The sequence below is a fragment of the Xylocopa sonorina genome, chromosome 1 (assembly GCF_050948175.1).
Source record: "Xylocopa sonorina isolate GNS202 chromosome 1, iyXylSono1_principal, whole genome shotgun sequence".
Taxonomy (NCBI): domain Eukaryota; kingdom Metazoa; phylum Arthropoda; class Insecta; order Hymenoptera; family Apidae; genus Xylocopa; species Xylocopa sonorina.
This window is the reverse complement of record NC_135193.1, coordinates 11212890-11235986: the sequence shown is the minus strand read 5'-3', so window position 1 is coordinate 11235986 and position 23097 is coordinate 11212890. Positions and strand designations below refer to the sequence as shown.

Here is a 23097-nt window from a genome sequence, read left to right as displayed (position 1 = left end):
GCGCGGAATTCTGTAATAGACGCGTCTCTGTACCAGAGGGGAGATCTCCTCTTTGACTCGATTTCGTTCGGGGGGCGAGGAATGCGCCGCGGTCAAACGATCGACCGCCAATGGGATTTTTTTCAGCCACTCTCTTTTCCGTTTCCTGCGAATCGCGCGGAGCAGTCGCAGGAGCAACCCTTCGAGTGTCCTCGCGTGTATTGTATCCCGGATATTTTCTAGTTTCTACGTGTCGTTCGCGTTCTGTATCTTTTCGTAAATGCGAGAAGAACTTTTGATAGTTTTTGTTCAAATCAAGGTTCGAGGGGTAGGAAAATTATTGTTGGAAGCTCCTCTCGAAACGCGCTACCACCCCTACGCGATAAATCTCGAAAACGGGTAGGTTGCTGGAAATAACGTGTCGTTTTTGATCGCTCGTTTCGCGAGAACAGAGAAAACCGAGCGAGGGAGAGGACGGTTGATAATAATTGTCGCGATTCCGCGCTGGCTATAACGCCATTCCGGAAGCACCAAATTAGTACGATGAGATAGATGGAACTATCTTCTGATATAAATATTCACAATAGCTGTTTCTCCGTCAAAACAGACACCAGCCTGGGAGTACGAGCTTCATTTTCAGGCCATTCGATTGAAACAAACTCCGGAGAACGAACGCGTTCTACCATTCAGAAGCTCGACATTTTTTCAAACAACCCTCTTAAACGTCGCGTTATCCAGCGGACTAATTCGCGTTATCGAAGTAATAATTAGAAACCAGGTAACGTAATTCGTCGTTTCTGTGCTGACAGAATTCGTACAGCTCGTACAGAATTGTATACGCGTTGCATTTACGAGCGATGCTCGTTGCTGTTCTTGCTTGAAAGCAAAACGAAATTCTCTCAACTCTCGCAGGGTCGAACAATATTTCGCGTAGTGCTCGTTAATCTAGCCCTTTTCGCGTACTAAGAATGAGAAGGAGAGATTCGAATCGACTCCAGGTTCCTCGGAAATTCGCCGCCTAGAGATACACGCGTGCAAACTTGCAGCTTTCACTCGTTATCATAACGTAAAAGCGGGCCGAGCAGAGGCTATCATTAAAGTTCCATAAAGCGAGGCAGGCTCGTGCAAGACTCGCGTAAAAAGAGATCGAGTTGGTTCGCGCGTTTCGTCGAGATAGGATCGATACGCGGATTTCCGAACGGTCGTTCAATCGTTTGTTCGCGCGAGAAGAACGCAACGCCGGTCCGTTGTTCGACGGATCGTCGTAACAATCGCTCGTTCTGATTCACTCGTCGTGGAGAATTCCCTCGCGATTAAATTAAACGTCACGGTTTGCGTAGGCTGTGACGACGACCCGCTTCGAAAGCGAACCGTGGAGCTGATCAACATTATTCCGTCTCGTATCTTAAATTCTGTTTTTCAATTGGAACTGTCGAAGAGCATTCTTGGACACTATACTCGCAGAGAAATCGAGACTGTTCAAGCGAACGATAGAAACTAAAAATTCTCCACGGACCAACATCCTGAACGTTGCAATTAGAAATCGTCCGACAGACAAGAAGCTTCCAACAATAAGAAGACTACCTCCCTCGCTTTTAATCACGAACGATCGAAACGATCTCCATACCTGCCAATGGAACCATCAGCATTACTTCGACACGAACGATTTATCCACCCAAACAGGATTCACTCTCAGGCCTCGATCCTAGTTTCATCCATCTGCTTCGCGTGACAACGAAAATCCAGTCACCAACACCCCAACTTCCCACCCCAGCGCTCTCGATAGCCAACCCTGGCCAAAATTGGCACCTCTCGAGACGATACGAATTTCTAGAGCGAGAAGAGACGAATCGCGATTCGTCGATAGGGAGCGACAAGGATCGCGATCGATCGAAGGGGGTGGAATTGGTTCGATCGCACTCGACGCGGACGTTGCACGCCGTTTCACCACGGAGCCGGAGGAAAGGCGCCCCGAAAAGACGCGGCGACGGGACCCGACGCGAGACTGGAGCGGCAGATTCTGAACGAGCCGCACCGAGTGAGGGCTCATCCGGAGAGAGAAGAGCCACTCTCTCTTCCCTCGTCTTCGCGTCTCTCCTTCCCTTCCACAAGTCCTTTCCCGCCTCGCCCTGCTCGCGGCCGCGTCCACACGGCCCAAGAAGACGCCAAGAGAACACCCGATGGGGTCCACACCCTCTCTCATCTTCTTCTTCTTTATCACCGTGAACGTGATGGTCGAAGAAACGTGGGAAATTCGAACGTTCGTGTTTTCTCCTCTGTTTCCCTCGGAAATTCAACTGGAAGTTTTCTTTTCCTGTCAGCTGAGAAAGAGGTCGCGTTGGTAACGGGGCCATTTTTATTTTTGAATCCGACGGAACGATAAAGATTGCTTCCCCAGAGTGAATTAGGTTTTTTACGAGATCGTAAAGAAGTAATTTAACGTAGAAAAACCTGGGAAATTCTTGTGGCGTAGAAACAACGTGAACCGAATTCTTACGCCTCCTTTCTCGACTTAAATAAATTGATGCACGCAGAAGAGCGTTTCCAAGTACAAGTGGAAAAATCTCAGCGCGCAAGAAGGAGCGTCTCGAACTTTGATTATATAATGCAACCGGTGATGAGATCTCATTTCGACGATGTAATGGGTATTAAAGAACATTGTAAACATTGATGGCTCGAAGTATTCTAATTAAGGAAACTTTCGCAACGAAGCATATGAAGATGGTCGTTATCGGGCCGAGGCTGAAGATTCGATTGAGAAATACGAACGACATTGGCCTCTGCGTTCTGAACCAATAATCGCGTTAAGCAGCCGTCGCTTCCGGCCAATTCGATTAAAATCGTCGATTATTCCATACCAGCTGACCGTTCGCTACTTTGCGACGTCCGATCTTCACTTCGTTGCATGTTTTTCAGCGGGGAGCGAAATAGGAAAAAAAGATTGAAAATCGGCAGATCGATTTATCGACTGTTGCGCGAATATCGTGACTCACGAATTGCACGCAACGCCGGGGCGAGAAAAGAAGGAGAAAAAATGTCAGCGCGCAATTTCAAAGCTCCTTCTCCGTTCCGCTCGATTAACCCACATCAGATAGGAAAATAAAATTCTTTATGGAGACGCATCGTCCTACCGTCGTTTTTATTGCCATTGCGTAATCCCAATTAGAGACGCATGCGGGTGACGACAATAACAATGAAATGCACAACCATCGAGTTCCCTTGACACGGAGGTTAAAAGTTAAATTCAAGACGAAGCGTAACTTCTTTACTATCCTCGTTGCAACGTTCTGCGTTGGCAAACTTATGATTTAATGCTGCTCGCGGCTAATTGACTCCTTTGAATGCATCTTAATAAAACCCAAGCTGAAGAAGAACTACGCTTGTGCCACGTTCGCCAAGGAAACAGTTAATAATGGAAGATAGCTTGAACCTCCTGTCAAATTAAATACCCTGCGGACTTAATGTTCAGCCATGTTTGAATCCCAAATCGACGAAAATTCGTTGCAATTTTTGGTAAGCGCATTCAAAGCGATCGTCGCATTCGCAAGGGAAAAAAATCAGCGTGAGATGACACAGAGAGGCAAACGAGGACGCGTGAATCGCGTCGCGAGCCTCTCGCGGTTAACACCAACGCGAAACGACCGATAACGACGACTCCGATCGGCGACAAGCAACAGCTCTCCGCCTGGATCGAGGATGATTAAACGACGAACGCGTTCGTTTCTTACTTTCCCCTTTTTCCTCGCTTCTTTTTTCCATCTCGTTTCGTTTTTCCCTCCGCGCGGCGGCGGCCCGTTTAACGGCCGTAAAACAAGAAAACGAACGATCGAACGAGCGTGCACAGCAGTTCCACTGATTGTGAAGGCCGCTTCGTTTACCGCGGAAGCGTCCGCGCAATGCGTTGCCACGAACCGCAGTTCTACGTTTGGCAGTGTTCCATCGGTTCTAGCGAAACTGGGAATCGAAATCAGTTGTTTTTACGGAAGAAACACAAGCCGTACGTTTTCGAGAAACAAGAATGCCGATCGTTTTGTCGAATTTTATAAAACAGCGGATGCCTACCAGCGAACCTGACCGTAGTTTCAATGGTCAGCTCGCTGGAATCATATGCAGGAACATTCCTACACGCGAAAGGAGCTATCCTGGACTCGCAGGGACGAGCGATGGAAGGTTCTAAACTAAAAGTCACGGTGATGCGGAATAATTCATAACCCAACCGTTGCTTCGCCTCCTCGGATGAAAAAAAAGAGGAAGAAAGAGGAAACTACGCGGTTGTTTCGCAACAGTCGAGCCTCCCGTTCTCCGCCGAGCCGTCCATCGGGAAATCAATCTTCATTTCCCCGGTCTAAGTACTTCGTTCACCTGTACTCCCATTAAATCGATTCGCGCGCGCGAACAGACGTCGTCGCGTTACCCTCGATCACTCTCGATCCGATGATCTATCCGCTTGTTTGCGAGTCCGCGCGAGAGGCACGGATGTTTCTGCAGTGTCGAATCGGCACACAGGTGGCTCGTAAAACGCTACCGCGGAGGCAGGATCGTAATTTGTACGGCGACGGGACCGGGGAACGGACACGATCGACGCTGATTGCAGGATCGCCGCGGCCCCGCGATTATGTTCGACGCAATCAACGCTCCACGATCCGCCATCGTGTTTTGTAAACGTTTCAATGAGCTATCGCCGTTCGTATCACCGACAAGGTACAGAGTGGATGCACCGTACGTCTTATGGGGCCGTCTCGTGTCCTCGATTATCGATCGTGGAAGGAAATCGTACGTTTCCTTTCGAAATTTAGTGTACCTGTACAGTGAGTACTATTTCAAGTGATTTAATTGAACCATTTATTCCAACTTTTTAACGATTTTCAAACAATAAGTTAGTTTTTACAAGCTAATATTTAGTTTATACCTTTGTAAATCTATGTACGATTCATATTATACAGCTGAAACTTATTAGATAATTTAAGTTACCCAAGTATTATAACAAATGCATTTGTAAGTACATTATCGTCGCATTCGCTGACGTAGTCCTACTTAGAAGCTCTCCAGTCAGAATTCGTAAAAATGAAACCGTAGATACGCTCGCAGATTCATCATCCGCCACCTATTTAGCTCTCTGCGGATAAAAACCGGAACCGAGCAAAGTACCCTCGACTTACGTCTTCATTATTCCTTCCAATCAATTTCTTCAAACGGATGGAACCGCGTCGCGGTGAAAAGAAGTCGGCGCGTTAACCGCGCGCACGATGAAAACAGCTGCCGAACTCGTCCTCCGCATCTCGTATGCACGTACGAACGCCACATCGTTACGTACAGTGGCAACAAACCAATAAATTTTTTCTCGAACTCAAGAAAAGTAACAGGTATACACGCTCGTCCATCCATCACGCTTTTTTCCCCACCCCTTTCGTCATCAATAAAATTCCACCTCGGCCACACGATCATACGTAGCGTGGAACGCGTCCAACTCATCTTCCCATTACTCCCTTCAATCAATTTCCGCGACAAGAACAAACCACCGAACGGGCAGCAAACAGAAAGAAAACGAGCCGGCGCCATTAACCGCCGCGCGGAATAAGACTGGGGAGCCATGGCCGGCGCTGTACCTGTTCTTGCGCTTAACCTAGACCTCGCTACCGCGCCGCGGTTTCGTAATAATCTTGCTAGACGACGGGGACTGGTCCCGGATGAAAAATGAACGGAACGGATCGCCGCGCTTTCCTTTACCAGAGGCGAAGCGGGGAGCGCGTCATTAAAAGGTGCCCCGTCGACGGGTGCTTCTCCCCTTGCGACGCGTCCTACGAGCAGTCGCTCGGCCCAGTATGCAAACCGTTCCTCCGTTTCTGGTCTCAGGGTTTTCCCGCGTTTCGCGCGTCCTCCTCTTGACCGATCACTGGTCCGGACGAGCCAGAGGATGAGAGACCGCGTCCGCTTAAAGCGCACCCCGCCGAATCATCGATCCCTATCGTTTCGATGCGTGCGCCAGCGAGAGCCTGTTGGAATCCGCGCGAGGAATGCCGCTGCACCGGAATATGCATGACGCTGGCGGTTTCAGCGATTAGTAAGGACAAGGTTCAAGCGGTAATTAGAGACAGTTTTTCGCGGGTATAAGCGGTGGATACCGCGAATGGTAATACGTATCGTGGCGTTGGTAGATATTTCAAGGGTTTTTTTTAAGACTGTGGACTCGAAGATGGACTTTGGAGGTTTCCATGCGAACGGGTTCTTCGTTACGGAAAGGTGGACGATACTTAATCTAGCATAATTGGGCTAATTAGATATCCGCTTCTTATTAAACTGTACTCGGGTACAATTAATTCTAAGGGAACGACGTGGGTAGTCTAAGTCTTCTTGGACTTCTTGCTGGTCGATTTCTTAGTGGTCTTGGTAGCCTTGGTGGACTTGGTGCTGGAAGCTGCCACTGGTTTCGTCCGGCGAACGTACAAGTTCCTGGCCTCGTACGCCTCTTCCAACGAGGCTCTGCTGTCCCAGAAATATTCCGTGTATCGTCCATACAGAGTTCCATACTGTGTCTGCTGTTTCTCGAACAGATTCCTCAGCTTGTCGAGGAAACTCGCATAGTTCTCTTCAGCGCGAACGATGTTCGCCGCACGAATGTTCCTCGACAGTTCCTCGTCTGATTCAGTTTTCAGCCGTGGTTCCTTCCCTTCGTCCTCTTTCACTTCATAGATGGTCAAATCCAGGGGTGGAAGCCTTCGAAGCGACGCGGTCGGCTTCAGCGTTCTCTCCTCCAAATGAAGCATTGAAGTCTCCGACGCGTAGTCGATCGAGGATCGCTGCGTGTCCCTCTTTGTCAACGAACTCTTGGAATGACTCGAGGGTTTCCTTTCGATAGAACCTGTCCGAGTTTCCGGCTTGATCTCGTGTTCCTTTACGAACGCCTCTCGCAGCTCTTTGCCGCGCTGCAGACTGTCGGGGTTCTCCTTCGCCCAGGCCTCCTTCATTCGCGCTATCTCTATCTCCTTTGTCCTATCCCGGGATATCTGTTCGCCAGAAGTACGACTGTCATCGATGATTTATATTCGAATTACATAGACGCGATTGGCGTTCGTACCTCTAATTCACTGTGGGGATCGGTGACCACTTGGAGGACCCAATAAGGCGACTCGAGGGTGCCAGTGCTGTCGACGGAATGCTTCGAACCTCTCCTCGATCTCACCGACTCGGACTTCGACAGTTTTCCTGTATTCGAAAACGGAGGCACCTTCGTCCTCGAAAGAGAGCCTGTTGGTTTCACTCTGAATTCCGTTACGCAACTCCACTCCCTTCTCGTCAGTGGCCAACTATCGTCGAGCACTGAAGCCTCCACATGGTAAACCTTGCGGGTACTTTCGATTCCATCGCCTTTTTCGTCGCTGAAGTTATCCTTCGTATTTTCATCAGTCTTATCGTTATTCGAGGACTTCTTGACTGGAAGTAGATTTGCAACGGGTTCTCTTTCGAGTCCTAGATACACCATTGGCAAAATGACTACGTAGGTCCCCTTTACACGAGATAGCGTCTCTCCTTGTCTGTCTGTCACTTTGATAGCCATTCTCGCTTTTTCGTAGGACACTCGTAGCCTGAAGGATACCAAACAAGGCTTCGTTACTTGAACGATCCACTTGCAGATGATGTTCCTCGGATTAGGGATATAAGCGTCGGATAATTCGTCCACGATCAATATCGATGGCACTGGGATCGTTGAAAGTGGCTCTCCGTTGTCGAGAAATTGAAACGATGGCTGTCCTTTCATGGTGATCACGTTCAAGGACCAGGGTAACTGCTTTAATGGCTGATCTTCGCTCCAAGCGTAACAAAATATCGTGTAGCCTAACTTCGAGTGACTGTATCGCGTTGGAACCACGTTGTTCACCACTCGAAGCATCTCCCGTCCAGTCTCGTTCTCGAACACCCGCACGCTGTACCTGGTTAGGTTAACGAATAGATCTATCGCTGCTAGAACCGTCTCTGCCACTCGAGGATTTACCACGAGCCTTACAATCGGTAGCCACTGGTTTGCTCTGACATTCGTCGATGCACTCTTCAACTCTTGCGCTTGCAGAGTGTACTCGAAGTCCCTGAAGCAATGGTAGACGTCGTACAATTTGTCGTAGCGTTTCAAGACGTTCCTCAGGACCTGATTAATCAGAGACTCCCGTTTGTTGTAATTGAACAGCTCCGCGACTTTTAGCAAACTTCTCGATACTTGATCGTGCTCCTCGTGAGCAGGATTGTGAATCTTCCTGTACCTTTTGAGAACGATCATCTTGAAAAACGACTGGATGATCGAAGCAGCGTTATTCTCTTCGAGAATTCTATCTACAGACTGCTGGATGGTATGTGCGCTGCCCTCAAAATGGCGGCTGTCGCGTCCGCTACCTTCCGACCCGTTTTTCATCGCGCTCAACGCTCGTAGATTCGCCATTATCTTCGACGTCGCGTCAGACTGCTCCAAACCGATAGCAGGATTTAAGAACAATATCTTCAAAGATCGAACCATGCCTGGTACCTCGTCTGCACGCACGATCGTCTTAATCAGACGTGCCTCTTCGTTCACAAAATAATCGTGTATTTGATCGTAGATTAGCTTGTTCTTGCCCTTTCGCTCTTCAGCAGGCGGCAAGTAGCTGTTGTAATAAATCTTCATGGCCTCGAAGTACCTTTCAGTGCCGAACGCTTGGCAGACGCCACCGATCGCGTTGCTGAGGAGCCTCGCCATCCGATCGACCGTCTCGGACTCCGTGCACATCAGCTCGTACATCCTTCTTCTGTCTCCCACGTGGAAAATGGTGTCAGACGAGATCGTGACGAAGCAGTCGGATTCTGAGCGACAGTACACTCGCAACAAGTGCCTGCCACGATCTATTTCCAATACGGTGGACTTCGTTCCAGCGGTTGAAACGGAGACTAAATAGTCAGACTTTTTTGGCCTGCGGAACCAATTGTGCTTTTCTACGACCAGATAGTCTTCGTTTCCTTTTAAAATACACTTAGAGTACGTGGTTCCGTCATTATGGGTCTCTTCGAAAGAGTCGACTGACACTTGGAAGGTGGAGAAGTCGATCAGAAAAAATTTTTCCTCCAAAGAGTCAGTGAATAAGTATAAAGGTTCGTTTCTAGTTAGGGTCATCTTTCGAGGCCAACAGTACGCGTCAACGAAGTCTGGATCCTTAAATGTCGATTTGGACGGAGAACTCTTCCTGCTACTCTTCTTACTACCCTTTTTCGTTTCTGATTTCTGATCGTTCAATGGTTTCGTTGCGATACGATCCGATAGCTTCGTGGTGTACGGAAAGTAGTCGAGTTTGTAGAAGAAATGGACGTCCTTTATGAAGGGTTCCAGTTTGTTGAAGTCCGCCCAGAAACTAATGTCTTCTCGTAACTCTAGCGGCTGAGAGACTTGGTTTTGTGGTCCCTTCAATTTCTCACGAGATTTCGTTCTCTGACTTTTTTCGTTTGTATCGTTGAATGTACCATTGAATCTGTTAATTACACTCTCCTCGTATTTTCTCAGAGGACTAACAATTTTCAGTGATCGAATCGGTACGAAGTATTCGACTGGATCGATCGTTCCCTCGCTGATGGCCCATTCCAGCCAGCGGAAGAGCTTCCATCTTGCCAACGGAGGTTTCACCTATGATTCATTTAAGTACTCTTAATGTTCGATATGTTTTTTATCCCGTATCTCGATGGTTATTCAACCTACATCATTGGGATCCAAAGGAATGTCGCGAGACTGTGCTACATACACAAAATGGCTAAAACAGGGGGTTAATTCTGGCACAACTTCTGCAGAGACTTTGTTCATGTCTTCCAATCCAAGAAACAGGGTAACTGCTCGCGGTTTAGTTAACCTGTTCATCATCTGAACATTATCGTTCAATTTCTTAGTAGCTTCAGTATCTTTAGATCTTTTTGTACGCTCCGTTTCTTTGGACTTCTTCGTTCGCGCACTGTCTCTGGACACCATCTTCGACTCTTTACTTTTCTTAGACCTCGTGGCGTCTGTTTGGAAAGGACCAACACTTAAAATCGACATTTCCTAATTCTCTTCCTTTAATTACAATAAACTATATTTGTTGAGAAACTCGGGACTAACCCGGGCTCTCCTGCTCCGTGACTTCCGCCTTCCACTCGAAGTGGTCCGCGTACTTTCTCAAAAAGTCCCACTTGTCTTGGGGGGACAAATACCCTACGTCCAATCGCAAACAGACCCATCCTAAATTTAAATCAACGACGACAAACAACGTTAGAGATTTTTACTTTCAGAGATCAGGGTTTCTGTTCTTTATTCTGTTATTTCACCAGTTAAACAAGCGACAGGATGGAAATCCACGATTTCACGGGACCCAGACCAGGTCAGGGCGCATAATTTCAATACAGCCTTCGAGAGGATCATAGGCCACAATTCCGAATTATTCGTGGTTCGTGGTAAAAGTGGTAGCTTCTCCACGTTCACTGGTATCCTGTCGTCCACGACGATCCTGCGCCAAGCTCCCAGAAAGTACAGCCTCACGATGTATTTGCCTTCAACGTAATTCGTTCGCGAGAATGAAGAGCGTCTGGTGGTGTCCATTGAAAAATAGAGTACCGTTTGGATTTACGACGGGTCGATGTTGTGCACCCTTGCCGGCTTTGCTCATCGAGTACACGTTCATCCAGCCCCGCCACGATTGGTACCGGCAGTTCCAGATGAAACCCACGTTCTCTCCACTTATTTCTAAGCCATCCTGCCCGCAGTACTGAAGATTTATTAGCGCGGAAATAAACCATCGTGCGAACTGAAAAGTCGTTCGTTAATTGAACCGCGTTCAATTGGGAACGTGTCAATTGGCCGGCGTGACCGATTGGATCAATTATTGTTCAACGATCCCAAGCGGTAATCGTGGAACACATCGCAACTTCTCGCGAACGAGCACTTCTACAATTTTTACATTTGATGCTTTAATAAAAATGGGGGACATGGTACATAATTTACCTGACTGTGCAATAAATGTTTGTTATTGGTGATTAGGTCTGGATACGTTGAATCAGCGACGAATACTGTCAGTGGTCCCTAAATTTAACACTTTAGAATTTCGATCGTAGTGAAAACAAATTGTTACTAATAATTATTCATTTTTAAAACGAACCTACAGTCAGATTTTCCAGGTCCTTTGCTCTTATCCATTCGTGAGATTCTAAGGACGAAGGTAGTTGAACAACTTGTGTGTCGAAAAACAAACCGTCTGGTCCGTCTGAAATAAAAATTTGATCGATAATCTTAGGAGAGGAAGAGGCGAAGGTGAATTTGTTCCATTACTTTTAGGATACGTCCAATTCTCCTTGTTCAACGTCGCGTCGGACCATTCTTGCCATAATGTGGTATCGTCCGTCAGAGGAACTTCAAATGCAGACTCTGCCACGTTTTTTGACACCACAGACATGTTTAAAATTCCGTTCAGTAAGCAAAAGACGATCGTCTCCACGTAACTAAAAGTTTCGCTCGAAATGTGAAGCGAACCTTTAAATGTGGACGGAGGCTGTACGCGGGATGTTGTGGAAAAAGTATATATATTTATTGAATCTCTGTATTATACATAACTATATGAAAATGAGATGCGAACCTACACGAAAAACAGATTCCATAAAAAATATTAGAATTCAAAGTAACTCTGTTAGTACCTGGTTCGCCAAGGGGCGACCTCGCGAACTTCGCGAAATTAAACATATACATTAAAGAGATATAGAGTGTAGTACAAATGTAACGTCTACAAAAAATAGCGCTTGCGATCTCTCGTTACCGAAGTAAATTGAACAATGAATCGTCAGGTTGCTCCAACGACTTCGACGACGACAATGACGAACGGATGAGCTTGTACGTTTACACCATTAGAACGAAGTTTTCTTTTATTCTCCATATTTTTTTTTTTTGTCTTTTTATCAACTCGTTTTTCTTCTTAGATTCACGGTAGATACATAGTGTTTCCTCAACAACAAGAAAAATAATACTACGATTCGTACATACAGGAAATTACAATTAGACCTTGTTCAGTTTCTTCGAGACGCTAGTCGTCCCATCCCCCAACGATAACTTCGACGCGTAGCTTTATAGTCACTCGATCAGGCTCGGTTTAGTTTTATAGTCGTTCATAGTTAGTTCTGGGTTTTAATACATATGTATAAGTAAGTAGGCGCGAGACGTATGCAGCCTCGGAATGCACGTACATGCATCGTAGATCGATAGAGTAGCGTAAACTTATTAAGGCATGTTCCATTCTTTTTTTTTCCTTTTCTGTTTTTTTTTTATCTTTCTTTAAATATCGTTAAATATCGTTAGACGAGACGCCATCCTTCCGACAATTGTTTTAGTGCGTATTCACAGATAAATAACGCGGAGAATTTATATTAATTTAAGTTACTTATCAGTTAAGGTACCCCTTTGAAAGGATTATAAATACAGTGGATTATTTCGTGGAATGTTGAATCCTCATCGAATTCCTCTCTTTAATGAACGCTTTCAAAGTTCTCGGAACACAAGGAGATCAGGCGATACAGCGGCCTGTATCAAATCGTATGCATGTTCAAGAATTCCTATAAATATAATTCCCTTACGCGTAATTAAGTTTCGCCCGCTAGATTTATCGCTTTGGAATATAGATACTACCCATTGGAATTGAAGATGATACCGTGATCATGGTCGATACAGTCTATCCGACGAATAACACCGTTTAATACTCCGTCTATTTGGAATGCGCAAAGTACAGAAAACGACGGAAACTGATCACAATATTGTAATCAATGGATATGGTAACGTCCATTGCTAATTATCATACCTGTACGTGTTGTCACAGTGACGAGCGATCAGTCTAGTCAATAGAGGAAACAGCAAATACAGAAAAATAGACGAATAATAAGGACCAACAATTTCTACTCTCTTCCTCTTTTTTTTTTTTAAATATTCTATAGTTACTTCCCAACAGGTCAATTTCGTTTGGCACCAATCTCATCGCGCGCGCGATCTCGCGAATCGCAAAAGTTAATCAGCGATCAAATGAGTTCAGATAACAAAATACCGTATCCAGTGTGCAAAAAAAAATAATGCCAGGATCAACGAATCCTTTTCGTTCCGTAATCGAGACGTGACAGTATTTTGAACCTTTCGAAGAAATGTTTGTATGATTCACACTCTTAACCTGGCAGTGTTTGTAATATGTTATAATTATAAATTTTTTTTCTTGTCATAAACCATCCGAGCACACTCTCTATTCGCCACTATAATAAACGAATAATATTACACTTTGAAAATATTGATACAAAAAATGATTTTCTTGCGAGCATTGCGCAACACTTCCCGAATCGCTGCACGAATAACTTAGGCTTGTATGTACAGAATTTGGCACCGTATTGCAGATAGATCAAAAGAGTAATTAACATATAGAAAAGAAGAAAAATGAAAAAATATTTGCTTCGTAAATTTGTTAGAAAATCAGTAGGCTAGAATCGCGACGATGCAGATCTGTCGCGTTGCTCTAACTGTAAAGTGGAGAATAAACATCGGTGGACGGTATAACAGTATTGTACCTTGCAGTTTCCTAGAAATCTGAATCATACTCCGGCAATGATTTCATAGCCTGTGAGCGGAATGCGTAAATTAAGTAGCGAACGTTTCGTAAATCATAAAAGAAGACAACGAGGAGCTGCTTGGAAACGAGTCGTAGAATTTCAAGCGAGTTCATTACCATAGAACTTCCCGCAATTATACATATTAATGGTTTAACAGGTTTTACCAGGACCAGAGGCTCTTTGATCCTCCATTCGCCCTGCCTGAAGTCTTTGTATTAAAGCAAAAAGATCCTCCTCGGGGACCGTCGAGCCGGCTTGAGTGGTTCCATTGGATCTTTGGCTGTGCTCCTCTTCAGCATCGTGCACCGTTGATGCCGCTGGCAGCGGACTTCGCTGATCTTCTAAGCGAGAGCCCTAAAAGAAAATATTAAACTTGCTATACGTTTTGTATGATACATTTAATAAGGGAAAAAGGATCTATTTGCATGTGAGACGTACCTGGCACCTGACCAGCATTTCAATGAAAGAATCATCGGAATCTTGATTACAATTTAGGCCTGGTAAATAAGGCAGCGTCACTCGTTGCTCATCCATCCTCTTACTTTGCATTCCAGCAATCAATTCCAACAAATCTTCTCCGTCTCTGAAAATAATTAATTTTAATTAACAATTTTGAATCTTTATAACTATTTAACTTTACGCGACTGTTAGTACTCGAAGTGTCGTGAAGTAAAACTACGTACTTATCATCCGACTCGCACACCTCGGGTGTGATTGTCCTGAACTTCTGATTACGATTTATATTCAACGCGCAGCGTTGATCGTCCATTCTACCAGATTGAAAACGAGAGAGAAGATCGAAAAAACTATCATCCTCCTTCTGATTAAGTTCTGGCGTCGCGTTATTACTCTTGTCGGTTTGAGATTCAGCTTGCTCCTTTAATTTCGCATCCGGCGTTAGCTAAACGAAAATTAATTCCATAAAATATATTAACGATTAAATTTTAGAACACGTAGTCTGAAAATTCTATGGAGTAATTGAATTACCTTAATCAAATCCAGGTTATCCATACTTTGCCGTCTAAGTCTATATCTACACGGTGAGGACATATTGACATTTGAACTCGTATTGGTCGAGAGTTTTTGTGCGATATTCTCTTTATTATTCTCCTGTTGTCCTTTCTCCAAGCCTAGAATCTTTTGTAAATCGTCCACATTCATTTGTGCGGTTGCCTGTCCCATTGGATCCTCGAGCTCTTTCGAAATATTCAAGTGCAGATTCGCGTAGTGTAATGCTTTCTCGTGATTACCCATCGCAGCGTACGCATTGCCCAAAGACCAACAGGCGCGGCCTTCGCCCACTCTGTCTTTCAGCTGCCGTGCTATGTCAAGATGCCACAAATGGTATTCAATAGCAGTCGGATAGTCTCTGAGCAGAGTGTACGTGTTTCCTAGAGAATAGCATGCTTGTGCTTCCACCTCTCTATCTCCTAATTCTTGTGCAAGGACTAGAGTTCTCCTAGAGAAGATGAAAGTAAATGTTACTCACATATTACATCACTATTCGAAGAGAGGTATGCAATGAAGATACACACTTGTAATGTTGTGCAGCTTTCTCAAATTCACCAAGAAAGATATGCGAATTCCCTAAATTACTGTTCGCTCTTCTCTCAGCAGCCTTGTCACCAAATTCCCTGGCAATCTTCAGTCTTTCGTTATGATAATAAATTGCTTGCTGAAAATCACCCAATAGGTAAAAAGTATTTCCTAAATTTCCGCAAGCTCTTCCTTGAGCTGCAGAATCTTCCAATTCCTTCATCAATTCTAAGTTTTCTCTGGAAAAAAGAATTCACAATATTTATATATTAATTGTACTAAGTATCCTTCTTTAAGGACATTTTAATGTTAGCTGATCTTACTCGTAATAGCGTACAGCTTGCTGTAAACATTGTCTGACATCCTCAGAAAATTCTCCAGGATCCTGATGACCTACTCTACCAGCCTGTTTACCTTTAGCGTGATAAACATTTCCCAAATTGTACAAAGCTCTCCCTTCACTGAGCTATAACAAAATAATTGTTCTTTCAATTAGAAATAACATTTGAAAACTTGAAGCAATTCTCTGGTTGTGTAGACACATATACATACCTTATCCCCGATTTCTCTTGAAATTTCCAAATGTCTCTTGCAACAAATCATAGCCTCGTCAAACTTTCCCATAACTTTCAGAGTATTACCAAGGTTTCCACTGGACTTGGCTTCTCCCAATTTGTCTCCCATGTTACGTGCAAGAGTCAAGTCCAGTTTATGGTACTGCATCGCTTTCACATAATCTCCCAAATAAAAGTATGCATTTCCCAGCTGGCTGTAAATTGCACTTAAGATCCTTAGGTCTTCTGTGCCGGCTTGGATCGCGGCTTGAAAGAATGCGACTCCAGATTTGCAGTCTCCAGCCTTGCAGAGGCGTTCGCCCTCAAGTGCCAACTCCAGGCACATGTTCCACCTCCCACTGTTCTATCAAATAGAAGAAATCACATCTAACGCATATCTGTCTGCTATAAATCCATTCGGATAATGTCTCTAATCTTTCCGAATATCTCAGAATTACATGTTACTTTGACGAATGAAATAATTACACGATATTTCATGCATATTAACAATATGGTTTCTCTTGAAAAGAACTGTGGAAAGGGCATTGGAATGATCATGGGAGTGGCTGAGTATGGGATTGCAATAGAATAGCACACAAGCTCATCGCTGAACATTTCAAATTCCTTCCCGTGACTAACGCAAAGCGAATAATAAATTCGCGGCCGATACACGCGTTGCTCGAGATAAACAAAAATACGTGCGACAACCAGATTAACAAAACGATGCGCGAGTAACGCTTCTTATTCCTCTCTCTCCTCGCGTCGTTTGTTTACAGGGATATCGAGGGAATTACATAAACGTAACAATCGATAAAAAGTGAAACGGATAAAAGCGAATGAATCGCACGGGGTAACGGGACGATTGAATGTATGAGTATGAGTCACGCGTGGAAAAGTGTAATAATTACCGTGGTCCACTTACTTGCGCTTCCGATGATAAGTTCTCCGCGCTCGCGCTCAGAGACATCGTGCGTGTTCCCCTTCGTTTCCCTTCGCCACTCGCAAACGATCGATCCCTCAAGCTCTTCGCGAGCGTAAATAACGCGGCTCTTACGTGCACGGTAGGCGTTCACTCGGTGTGCGACAATAATTCGACGCGACCAATTTTTCACGCATCGTGATCCAGCCGCGGTCCCTGCTGCGACTCGTACGCTCGCATAATCGCGTCCGCGTGTCTCTCGTCGGCTACTCGCGAGTAGAACGCGCGTCACTTATTTCCCTCCGCCTCGCTCGTAAACGGGCGCTCGCCGGACTTTCCGAATGCAACTGACCGAAAATTGTGCGTCCAAACAAATGGCGCTTGATGCATCTCGCTTGCGAAACTGCCAATCGGATAACCGACGCGTTTCAGTGGTAAATAAAAAGTCTCTAGAAGTTCATTGGGGCTGAGGCTGGTGCATCGAAAGGATTTTGGACTCGCCTGCGAGTATATAAACACGAGCGTTTGTTATAGCCTCGCTGACGCGTCGTTCGAGAGTTGTGCAATGAGAAACGATGGTACTAGACGGTGTTGATTTTTATTGGACGAGTTGAGGAGGCAAAATCGATGCTCCAGTTCTGCCACAATAACGCAGTGATCGCTGGTCTGCTCTATACCCGTGCAGTCTGTGATGAAACGTAGAAGCAAGTTGAGGTCGTTTCGCACCTCGTGAATGAAGTTAAATCGGTTAATGAAAAGTATCTCGGCGAGAGTGAAGTCGGCTCGTTGTGAACGGAACGGTATTGAAACCGTGAAGTGACGGAGGAGCGTATCCCGGCGCCGAGGGATTGTTTCTGATCGTTTCGAATGGATACACAACCTCTCTACTGAATGGTTTTCATCTCGCTTGGTTCACATCGTTGTAAGACAGATATTTTAGCAATAGCTTAGTAAATAGTTTCCTTTTTTTGGTATGCGTACCTTCTACTGTACGAAAAGTACATTAGATTAATAATGAGCGATGGTAAGAAGGTAGGTGAAAATTCCAGTAGTGAGGTTGTTAACCAATTTCGAAGCTGTAGGGATCTTAGCGATATCGTGCCCCTGTATACACCACGCGCGCTTTACTTAAAACCAGTTGCAAAGATAAATGTTTCTGTTAGTCTTCCTCAGCTGAAGGTTCCAGGTAAACACTTCCGATAAATGTCTTCCTTATCTTACACTTAATCTGCATCTTCCTCACTCGATCGACCGTGGATGTTTGTACAGAGATATATACATACCTTTTATAAGCACAACCCGTAAGGATGGAGCTGGCTCGATAAATTTTTTGTTTCGTGTATCTTGCTTTTCATTCTGAATTATTTTCTGAGTTATCTGTTATCTTGTATATTTGGACAGTCCGTTGTGAAGGTTTTCGTTTGTGTTTCACTTTGTTTAATTCTCCACAATTCTGATTAGTATTTTCAAACTTTGCAAGGTTGTATACATGTACATTGTATGTATACTGTGACTTACTACTTTCTTTGCAGTAATTCATTTCTTCACAGTTTTATAATAAGTATATTACTTGTTAGAAGAGATTAAGTTACCATAATTTTTAGCTCTGTTTTGTTCGAATGTTCTGTGTCAATTGAGGCATTTGGAGCCATTATACATTGTTTCCCGCCTTCCTTATTGTAATCTCGTAACAAAGTTTTTAAAAATCATTATTTTGACAAACGATTCTTTATATCCATAATCTCTAATTGCTTACATTATTAACCATCACCTTGGGCATCACAATCTCATGATTTTTCTAGGTTTATAAGCTGTGCGTTTTACAGATGTCGTTAATGCATAATATTGATTTCTGCGAACAGAAACAACATTATTACACTTTATATTCTGTGCAAATCTATAATTACATCTGATATTTCTAGTGTAGTAGGTTTTTACACAAACAATTAACTGCGATATGAACAGGCAAAACAATATCAACATGGGAAATAATGGAGAAGATACGTGCGCTTATACTACCAGACGAGTTTGCATCTCTGAAGGTAGCCAAGAGTACGCTGGAATTTATCAGATTGGAAGGAGACCTGCAAGACAGATGCAGGTTGCAGCGCGTGCTCGCAAGATTGGATTCGCAGCGCTTGAATCTGACTGGATTCCCAAATGTATTGAAAGTCCGCGCAGCCGAGGCGAAGGATGACTTCCCCACAAGGCACAGTTGGGATTCTTACTTCAGAGACGCCAAACACATGAACGAATTAAAGCCAGGAGAAAGGCCAGACACGATACATATAACGGGTTTGCCCGTTAAATGGTTTACGGAGGATGGCGCGGCTCTGCCCAGCGAATCGTTGGTCAATAAAATATTCAAGAAGTGGGGAACGCTCAGAAGGATCGACGTGCCTGCTGCCGATCCTTATAGATCGAGAATGCGTCTTGGCACAAATATAAATAAGTTCAGTTACGAGGATGGAATATTTTTCGATGCGTATATTCAATACATTGAGTATATAGATTTTGTTAGAGCTATGGACGCGTTGCGCGGTATGAAACTTCTTAAAAAGGATGGAGAAAATGCGTACACAGCCACCGTTAAGGTGCGTTTAGAAACTTTGCACGCGAATTGTATAGAACAGTGATGAGTTAATCGGCCAAAGAGTCAATCTTAAGGGTTTAGCGTATATAGTATAGTTTCAATGTCGGCAAGCAATAGGAAGAAACAAGTAAGCACTTGCAGAGAAAAAGGTTGCTCATCACTGGTGCACTGTGTTGGGTCGTCTGAAAGTTTCCGTAATTTGATGATATACTGTTCGAATGTAATAATTTTTCCTTGGAGAAAACTGCTTTCTTTGAAAGCGGGACCGCGGAAGCTTTCAATGCGACTCGATATTGACGAGACGAAGTGTGGCTTTCATTTCGATGATTTTGTACAGATCACTTTTGATAAAACGAAACATATGAGCGACAGCTCTGTTGCGCATAGAGAATTCGAACGGAAACGCCTTATAGCACAGGATACTTTGGCGGCGGAACGACTTCGTAGGAAAGAAGAAGCTGAAGAGAAACGTCGCGAGGAACTGAAGTAATTAGCAGTAGTATTAATGGTGTAAATATTATGCTTGAAGCTCGTATACAACGTCCCGTGTATTGTCTTCTTCAGGAAGAAAGAGGAAGCGGAGGCGATAGCTAAAGAAGGCAGACGGAAGAAACGCGAAGAGAAACGTAAACGTAAAGCTATAACAATATTTCGGAAAAAGGAAGAGGACAAAGTGTCTTTAAAAATTGCGAGAGAAGGACAGAAGTTAATAAAAGCGCAAAGGCAATTGGAAAGTATTCGTCTTTTGGATGAATTGTTTGACAGGATAAAGGTAAAATTTGCCAAAATGCTTGTTCACTAATTGTAACGATAAAGTAGACTGAAAATCATTTCCTCCCTAAGATAAAAGTGGAGAACAATGAGATCAAAATCGACGAAGTAACAAACGCGGATGCAAAAAGGGAAGAGAAAAAGAATAACAAAGTGGATGGTGCTACGGAAATATTGAGTTCAGAAGAAGACTCGAAGGATGGTAAAAAAGACAAGAAAGGAAAAAAATCGAAGAAGAAAAAGTCTAAAAAAGAAAAAAAGAAGAAGGTAAATATATCTATACATATACATCTGTTTTCTATCTCATTCAATTTTTCTTCAATCACAACGAATAATTTTACTTCTTACAGAAGAAACGTAAAAAGGGTAAAGACTCTGAAAATTCTGCAAGTCTGAGCGAGGAATCAGACGCGGAAGGGCAAACGAAGAAGTTAAAAAGTGTTCTGAAACAAAATATTACATATCCATCATCATCGACAGGTAGATAAAACATGAAAGTTCTATTAAACGGTAGAAAATTCTATGTATCTACTCTCCAAACGTATTTAAGTAATTAAATTTTTCCTTTCAGCGCCCTCACCCTTGGAAACTCTTCCTTATCCACCCCTTTATCCACGATTCCCGCAACCGTGGTATTACGAGGCGCCTCTGCCAGTGATTTACCCCACCTTACCACGAGGTATGCCTAGATGCGGTATACCGCGTTTCCCACGTTTTCCACACGGAAGAGGGAGAGGATTCTCGTGGTGCAACTCCGGAAATCCTCGCACGTTACATTCATTTAACCCTCACTTGTACAACGAGCAATACCACAAATACTTCGCCCATCTGGTAGGTCAGGACTACCATTCTTTCAACTACAGAAGCTCACGGTCACGTAGCCGTAAAGGATCGTCCAGTAGATCCAGGTCGAGAACCAGATCACGATCGAGATCCAGATCGAGGACACGATCGAGGTCAAGGTCGAGGTCACGGTCCAGATCTCGCTCGAAATCACGTTCGAAATCGCGAGGAAAATCAAAGTCGAAGTCACGATCGAAATCGAAATCGAAATTAAGGACTGGTTCGAGGTCGCAAAGCAGACGGCGGAGCAGAAGCAAGAGTAGGTCGCGATCATGGAGACGACGGAGCAGAAGCAAGAGCAGATCACGATCGTGGAGACGACGGAGCAGAAGTAAAAGCAGATCGCGATCGTGGAGACGACGGGGAAGATCGAAGTCGAGGTCCAAGTCTGCGTCGCGGATGAGATCCTCTCGATCACGAAGGTCAAAGTCGAAGAAAAAATCTCGCTCGAGGAGTCGCTCTAACTCTAGGAACAATAGTAAATACCGGTACAGACGCAGGCGGGACAGATCCGTATCAAAGGTGAAGGTCACAAGAGCCAAGTCTCGCAGCAAGTCCCCTAAAAGAAGATCTCGCAGTAGCACTTGGTCGATGCCCAAATCTCCCGGGAGAAGAAGTTGCTCCTGGTCGAAAAACGTGGATGCAGCGAGCAGTGAAACAAAGACTGATAAGTCGACAGCCGCGCCGGAGCAAGGAACCGCGAGCGAACAAGCGCCACAAACCTCTCAATTGGAGAATATAACCTCCGACTGACAACAGCTGAAGACGATTCTTCCGCTTTGTGTCTTCGATCCTATCGCGTAAACGAAGGGACACTTTGTACAAACTCTGTACAAAATTGTTTACGTACCGTTGCTATTGACGTATTTGCGGCAGTAGTGTTTCTTCAATAAAGGAAGATATATATTTTTATTTACGCGATAGCTCTTCCTAATTCTAAATGATTCCACATGTATGTAGCAATCAATAGGAACGGGAATCTAAATAAGTGCATCATCTAGTGCGACGTGCTATTACGTGCACGCGTAAAATATCGCTAATGTTCAAAAACCATGCGGGTCTCTCGAACTATGAATGTGTATTGTACATATATACAGAGTGATTCATTATTCGTGTAACAAATTTTTACAGCTGATACTACACCTCAAAGCAACAAAAAAGTTCACATAAACCTAGGCCCGATTTGCAAAAATGGCAGAGAAAATTGGAATTTTTGTTTTTGTTTTTTAATGAAACAGCAGTTTCACTCATATTATTAATTGCATCTTCCAAACTGTAAGTCCTACAAGAAAATGACAAACAATATTGTAAAGAGCAATAAATTTGCTGTTATAATAGTCACTATTTTACCCCGAAACTCGAAAGCAGGTGGAGTAATAAAAGTTTAAACTTATCTCAGTATCCTCTTTTTCTTCCTTCTGCTCCTACCTTTCTTATTTTAATCACACAATTTTAATAAAGTACTAATATGTGTATTCATTTTATTTCGATGTTGTTTAAGGAATTCCTGAATTTCGTCTCTGTTTCTGCCAACGAGTTTAGCGAAACCTCCACGTACGTCGAGGGATGCGTGCGCTTGTAGTAATAAGTATTCGTATTTGGTTTTAATTATTATGAGATTGTAATTAAATTGTCATGAAAGTGTACAGCAGTACATTCTCTTATCCGGAGAGAGAAATAATCAACCCCTTTTGGTTCAACCCTCGTTTTTCAAGACAGAACTTTTAATTGTTCTCGCGTAAGTCGCGTAATTGATGATTGAAGTCATACTTTGGGACGGACAAAGCGCAATATCCAGCAGTGACGATCCATTGTAAAAGTAAGAATAGCCAAAAAGCCACTCTAATTGCAAGCAAACTAGCCAAGGGAATTCTGTCAGTTAAGTTTCACTTCCTCCGTTGAGACGAGTGTCGAACACAATGGCACGACGTAGCCTCGATATGGTCTTGCTGTAAACCAATACAGATCTCTTCATTACTTATGACAGCAGTTATATAAAGTAATTTGGATGGTTATCATTAACACGCATTAAAGATTGTCGTACAAGTCGCAGCTGTTGCGAGAAGGATGGCGAGATTGATCGCTTTGAGAAACATTTTGATAGTTTAATCATTTATTCACAGCTTACACATATTCCTCGCAATCGAGTATCGATAACGATGTTTTACCAGAAACTTACGAACAGTTGCAGGTAAAAAGATAGCAGATTTTAAGAATTATGCAATTTCTATCTTGAAGCAATAGTTCGAATCTCTTTATGTTTGTTTAAATAAGTTCTTGTGGATCAAGTACAT

At 44.0% G+C, this 23097-nt stretch overlaps 4 protein-coding genes across 6 annotated transcripts; 1 reads left to right on the top strand and 3 right to left on the bottom strand.

Annotated features, from left to right (window-relative positions):
• Positions 1–5897: 5897 nt before the first annotated feature.
• Positions 5898–10021, bottom strand: LOC143423572 (androglobin). The gene is made up of 3 exons (XM_076895038.1): positions 9689–10021; positions 7055–9616; positions 5898–6983 (listed from the first exon to the last, which is right to left on the bottom strand). Exons 1-3 carry the CDS (start codon positions 10019–10021, stop codon positions 6321–6323), a joined length of 3558 nt encoding a protein of 1185 aa, XP_076751153.1. The 3' UTR covers positions 5898–6320.
• A 42-nt stretch (positions 10022–10063) lies between these two features.
• LOC143430792 (androglobin-like) lies at positions 10064–11479 on the bottom strand. Its single transcript, XM_076907216.1, has 6 exons — positions 11285–11479; positions 11119–11219; positions 10961–11038; positions 10574–10763; positions 10288–10509; positions 10064–10201 (listed from the first exon to the last, which is right to left on the bottom strand). The coding sequence occupies exons 1-6, from the start codon at positions 11406–11408 to the stop codon at positions 10077–10079; spliced, it is 840 nt and encodes a 279-aa protein (XP_076763331.1). The 5' UTR covers positions 11409–11479; the 3' UTR covers positions 10064–10076.
• A 315-nt stretch (positions 11480–11794) lies between these two features.
• On the bottom strand, positions 11795–16867 carry Pins (G-protein-signaling modulator pins). The gene is made up of 8 exons (XM_076906520.1): positions 16600–16867; positions 15676–16041; positions 15447–15589; positions 15123–15362; positions 14575–15046; positions 14271–14488; positions 14026–14170; positions 11795–13941 (listed from the first exon to the last, which is right to left on the bottom strand). The coding sequence occupies exons 1-8, from the start codon at positions 16642–16644 to the stop codon at positions 13738–13740; spliced, it is 1833 nt and encodes a 610-aa protein (XP_076762635.1). The 5' UTR covers positions 16645–16867; the 3' UTR covers positions 11795–13737.
• A 406-nt stretch (positions 16868–17273) lies between these two features.
• LOC143430212 (uncharacterized) lies at positions 17274–21891 on the top strand. Of its 3 annotated transcripts, none has more exons than XM_076906275.1 (8): positions 17274–17518; positions 17673–17782; positions 18562–19190; positions 19527–19675; positions 19754–19961; positions 20033–20227; positions 20311–20440; positions 20532–21891. In XM_076906275.1, exons 3-8 carry the CDS (start codon positions 18588–18590, stop codon positions 21554–21556), a joined length of 2310 nt encoding a protein of 769 aa, XP_076762390.1. In that variant the 5' UTR covers positions 17274–17518; positions 17673–17782; positions 18562–18587; the 3' UTR covers positions 21557–21891. The 3 variants fall into 3 exon arrangements, with proteins under 3 accessions (XP_076762390.1, XP_076762399.1, XP_076762381.1); XM_076906284.1 differs by having other exon boundaries at positions 18519–19190; XM_076906266.1 differs by lacking the exon at positions 17274–17518 and having other exon boundaries at positions 17545–17782.
• The last annotated feature ends 1206 nt before the right edge of the window (positions 21892–23097 follow it).

Excerpts from the sequence above, each read along its gene's own strand:
- LOC143423572 (XM_076895038.1), bottom strand. The coding sequence starts at position 10,021 with ATGTCGATTTTAAGTGTTGGTCCTTTCCAAACAGACGCCACGAGGTCT. Across the intron at positions 9,617-9,688 it reads TTCCTTTGGATCCCAATGAT|GTGAAACCTCCGTTGGCAAG; the intron begins GTAGGTTGAATA and ends AATGAATCATAG. Across the intron at positions 6,984-7,054 it reads ATCCCCACAGTGAATTAGAG|ATATCCCGGGATAGGACAAA; the intron begins GTACGAACGCCA and ends TCTGGCGAACAG.
- LOC143430792 (XM_076907216.1), bottom strand. The coding sequence starts at position 11,408 with ATGTCTGTGGTGTCAAAAAACGTGGCAGAGTCTGCATTTGAAGTTCCT. Across the intron at positions 11,220-11,284 it reads GAATTGGACGTATCCTAAAA|ACGGACCAGACGGTTTGTTT; the intron begins GTAATGGAACAA and ends TTTTTATTTCAG. Across the intron at positions 10,202-10,287 it reads TCCTGTCGCTTGTTTAACTG|GATGGGTCTGTTTGCGATTG; the intron begins GTGAAATAACAG and ends ATTTAAATTTAG.
- Pins (XM_076906520.1), bottom strand. The coding sequence starts at position 16,644 with ATGTCTCTGAGCGCGAGCGCGGAGAACTTATCATCGGAAGCGCAA. Across the intron at positions 14,489-14,574 it reads ATAACCTGGATTTGATTAAG|CTAACGCCGGATGCGAAATT; the intron begins GTAATTCAATTA and ends ATTTTCGTTTAG. Across the intron at positions 13,942-14,025 it reads AAATGCTGGTCAGGTGCCAG|GGCTCTCGCTTAGAAGATCA; the intron begins GTACGTCTCACA and ends ATTTTCTTTTAG.
- LOC143430212 (XM_076906266.1), top strand. The coding sequence starts at position 17,611 with ATGAGCGATGGTAAGAAGGTAGGTGAAAATTCCAGTAGTGAGGTTGTT. Across the intron at positions 17,783-18,561 it reads TCCTCAGCTGAAGGTTCCAG|GCAAAACAATATCAACATGG; the intron begins GTAAACACTTCC and ends CGATATGAACAG. Across the intron at positions 20,441-20,531 it reads ATATCCATCATCATCGACAG|CGCCCTCACCCTTGGAAACT; the intron begins GTAGATAAAACA and ends TTTTCCTTTCAG.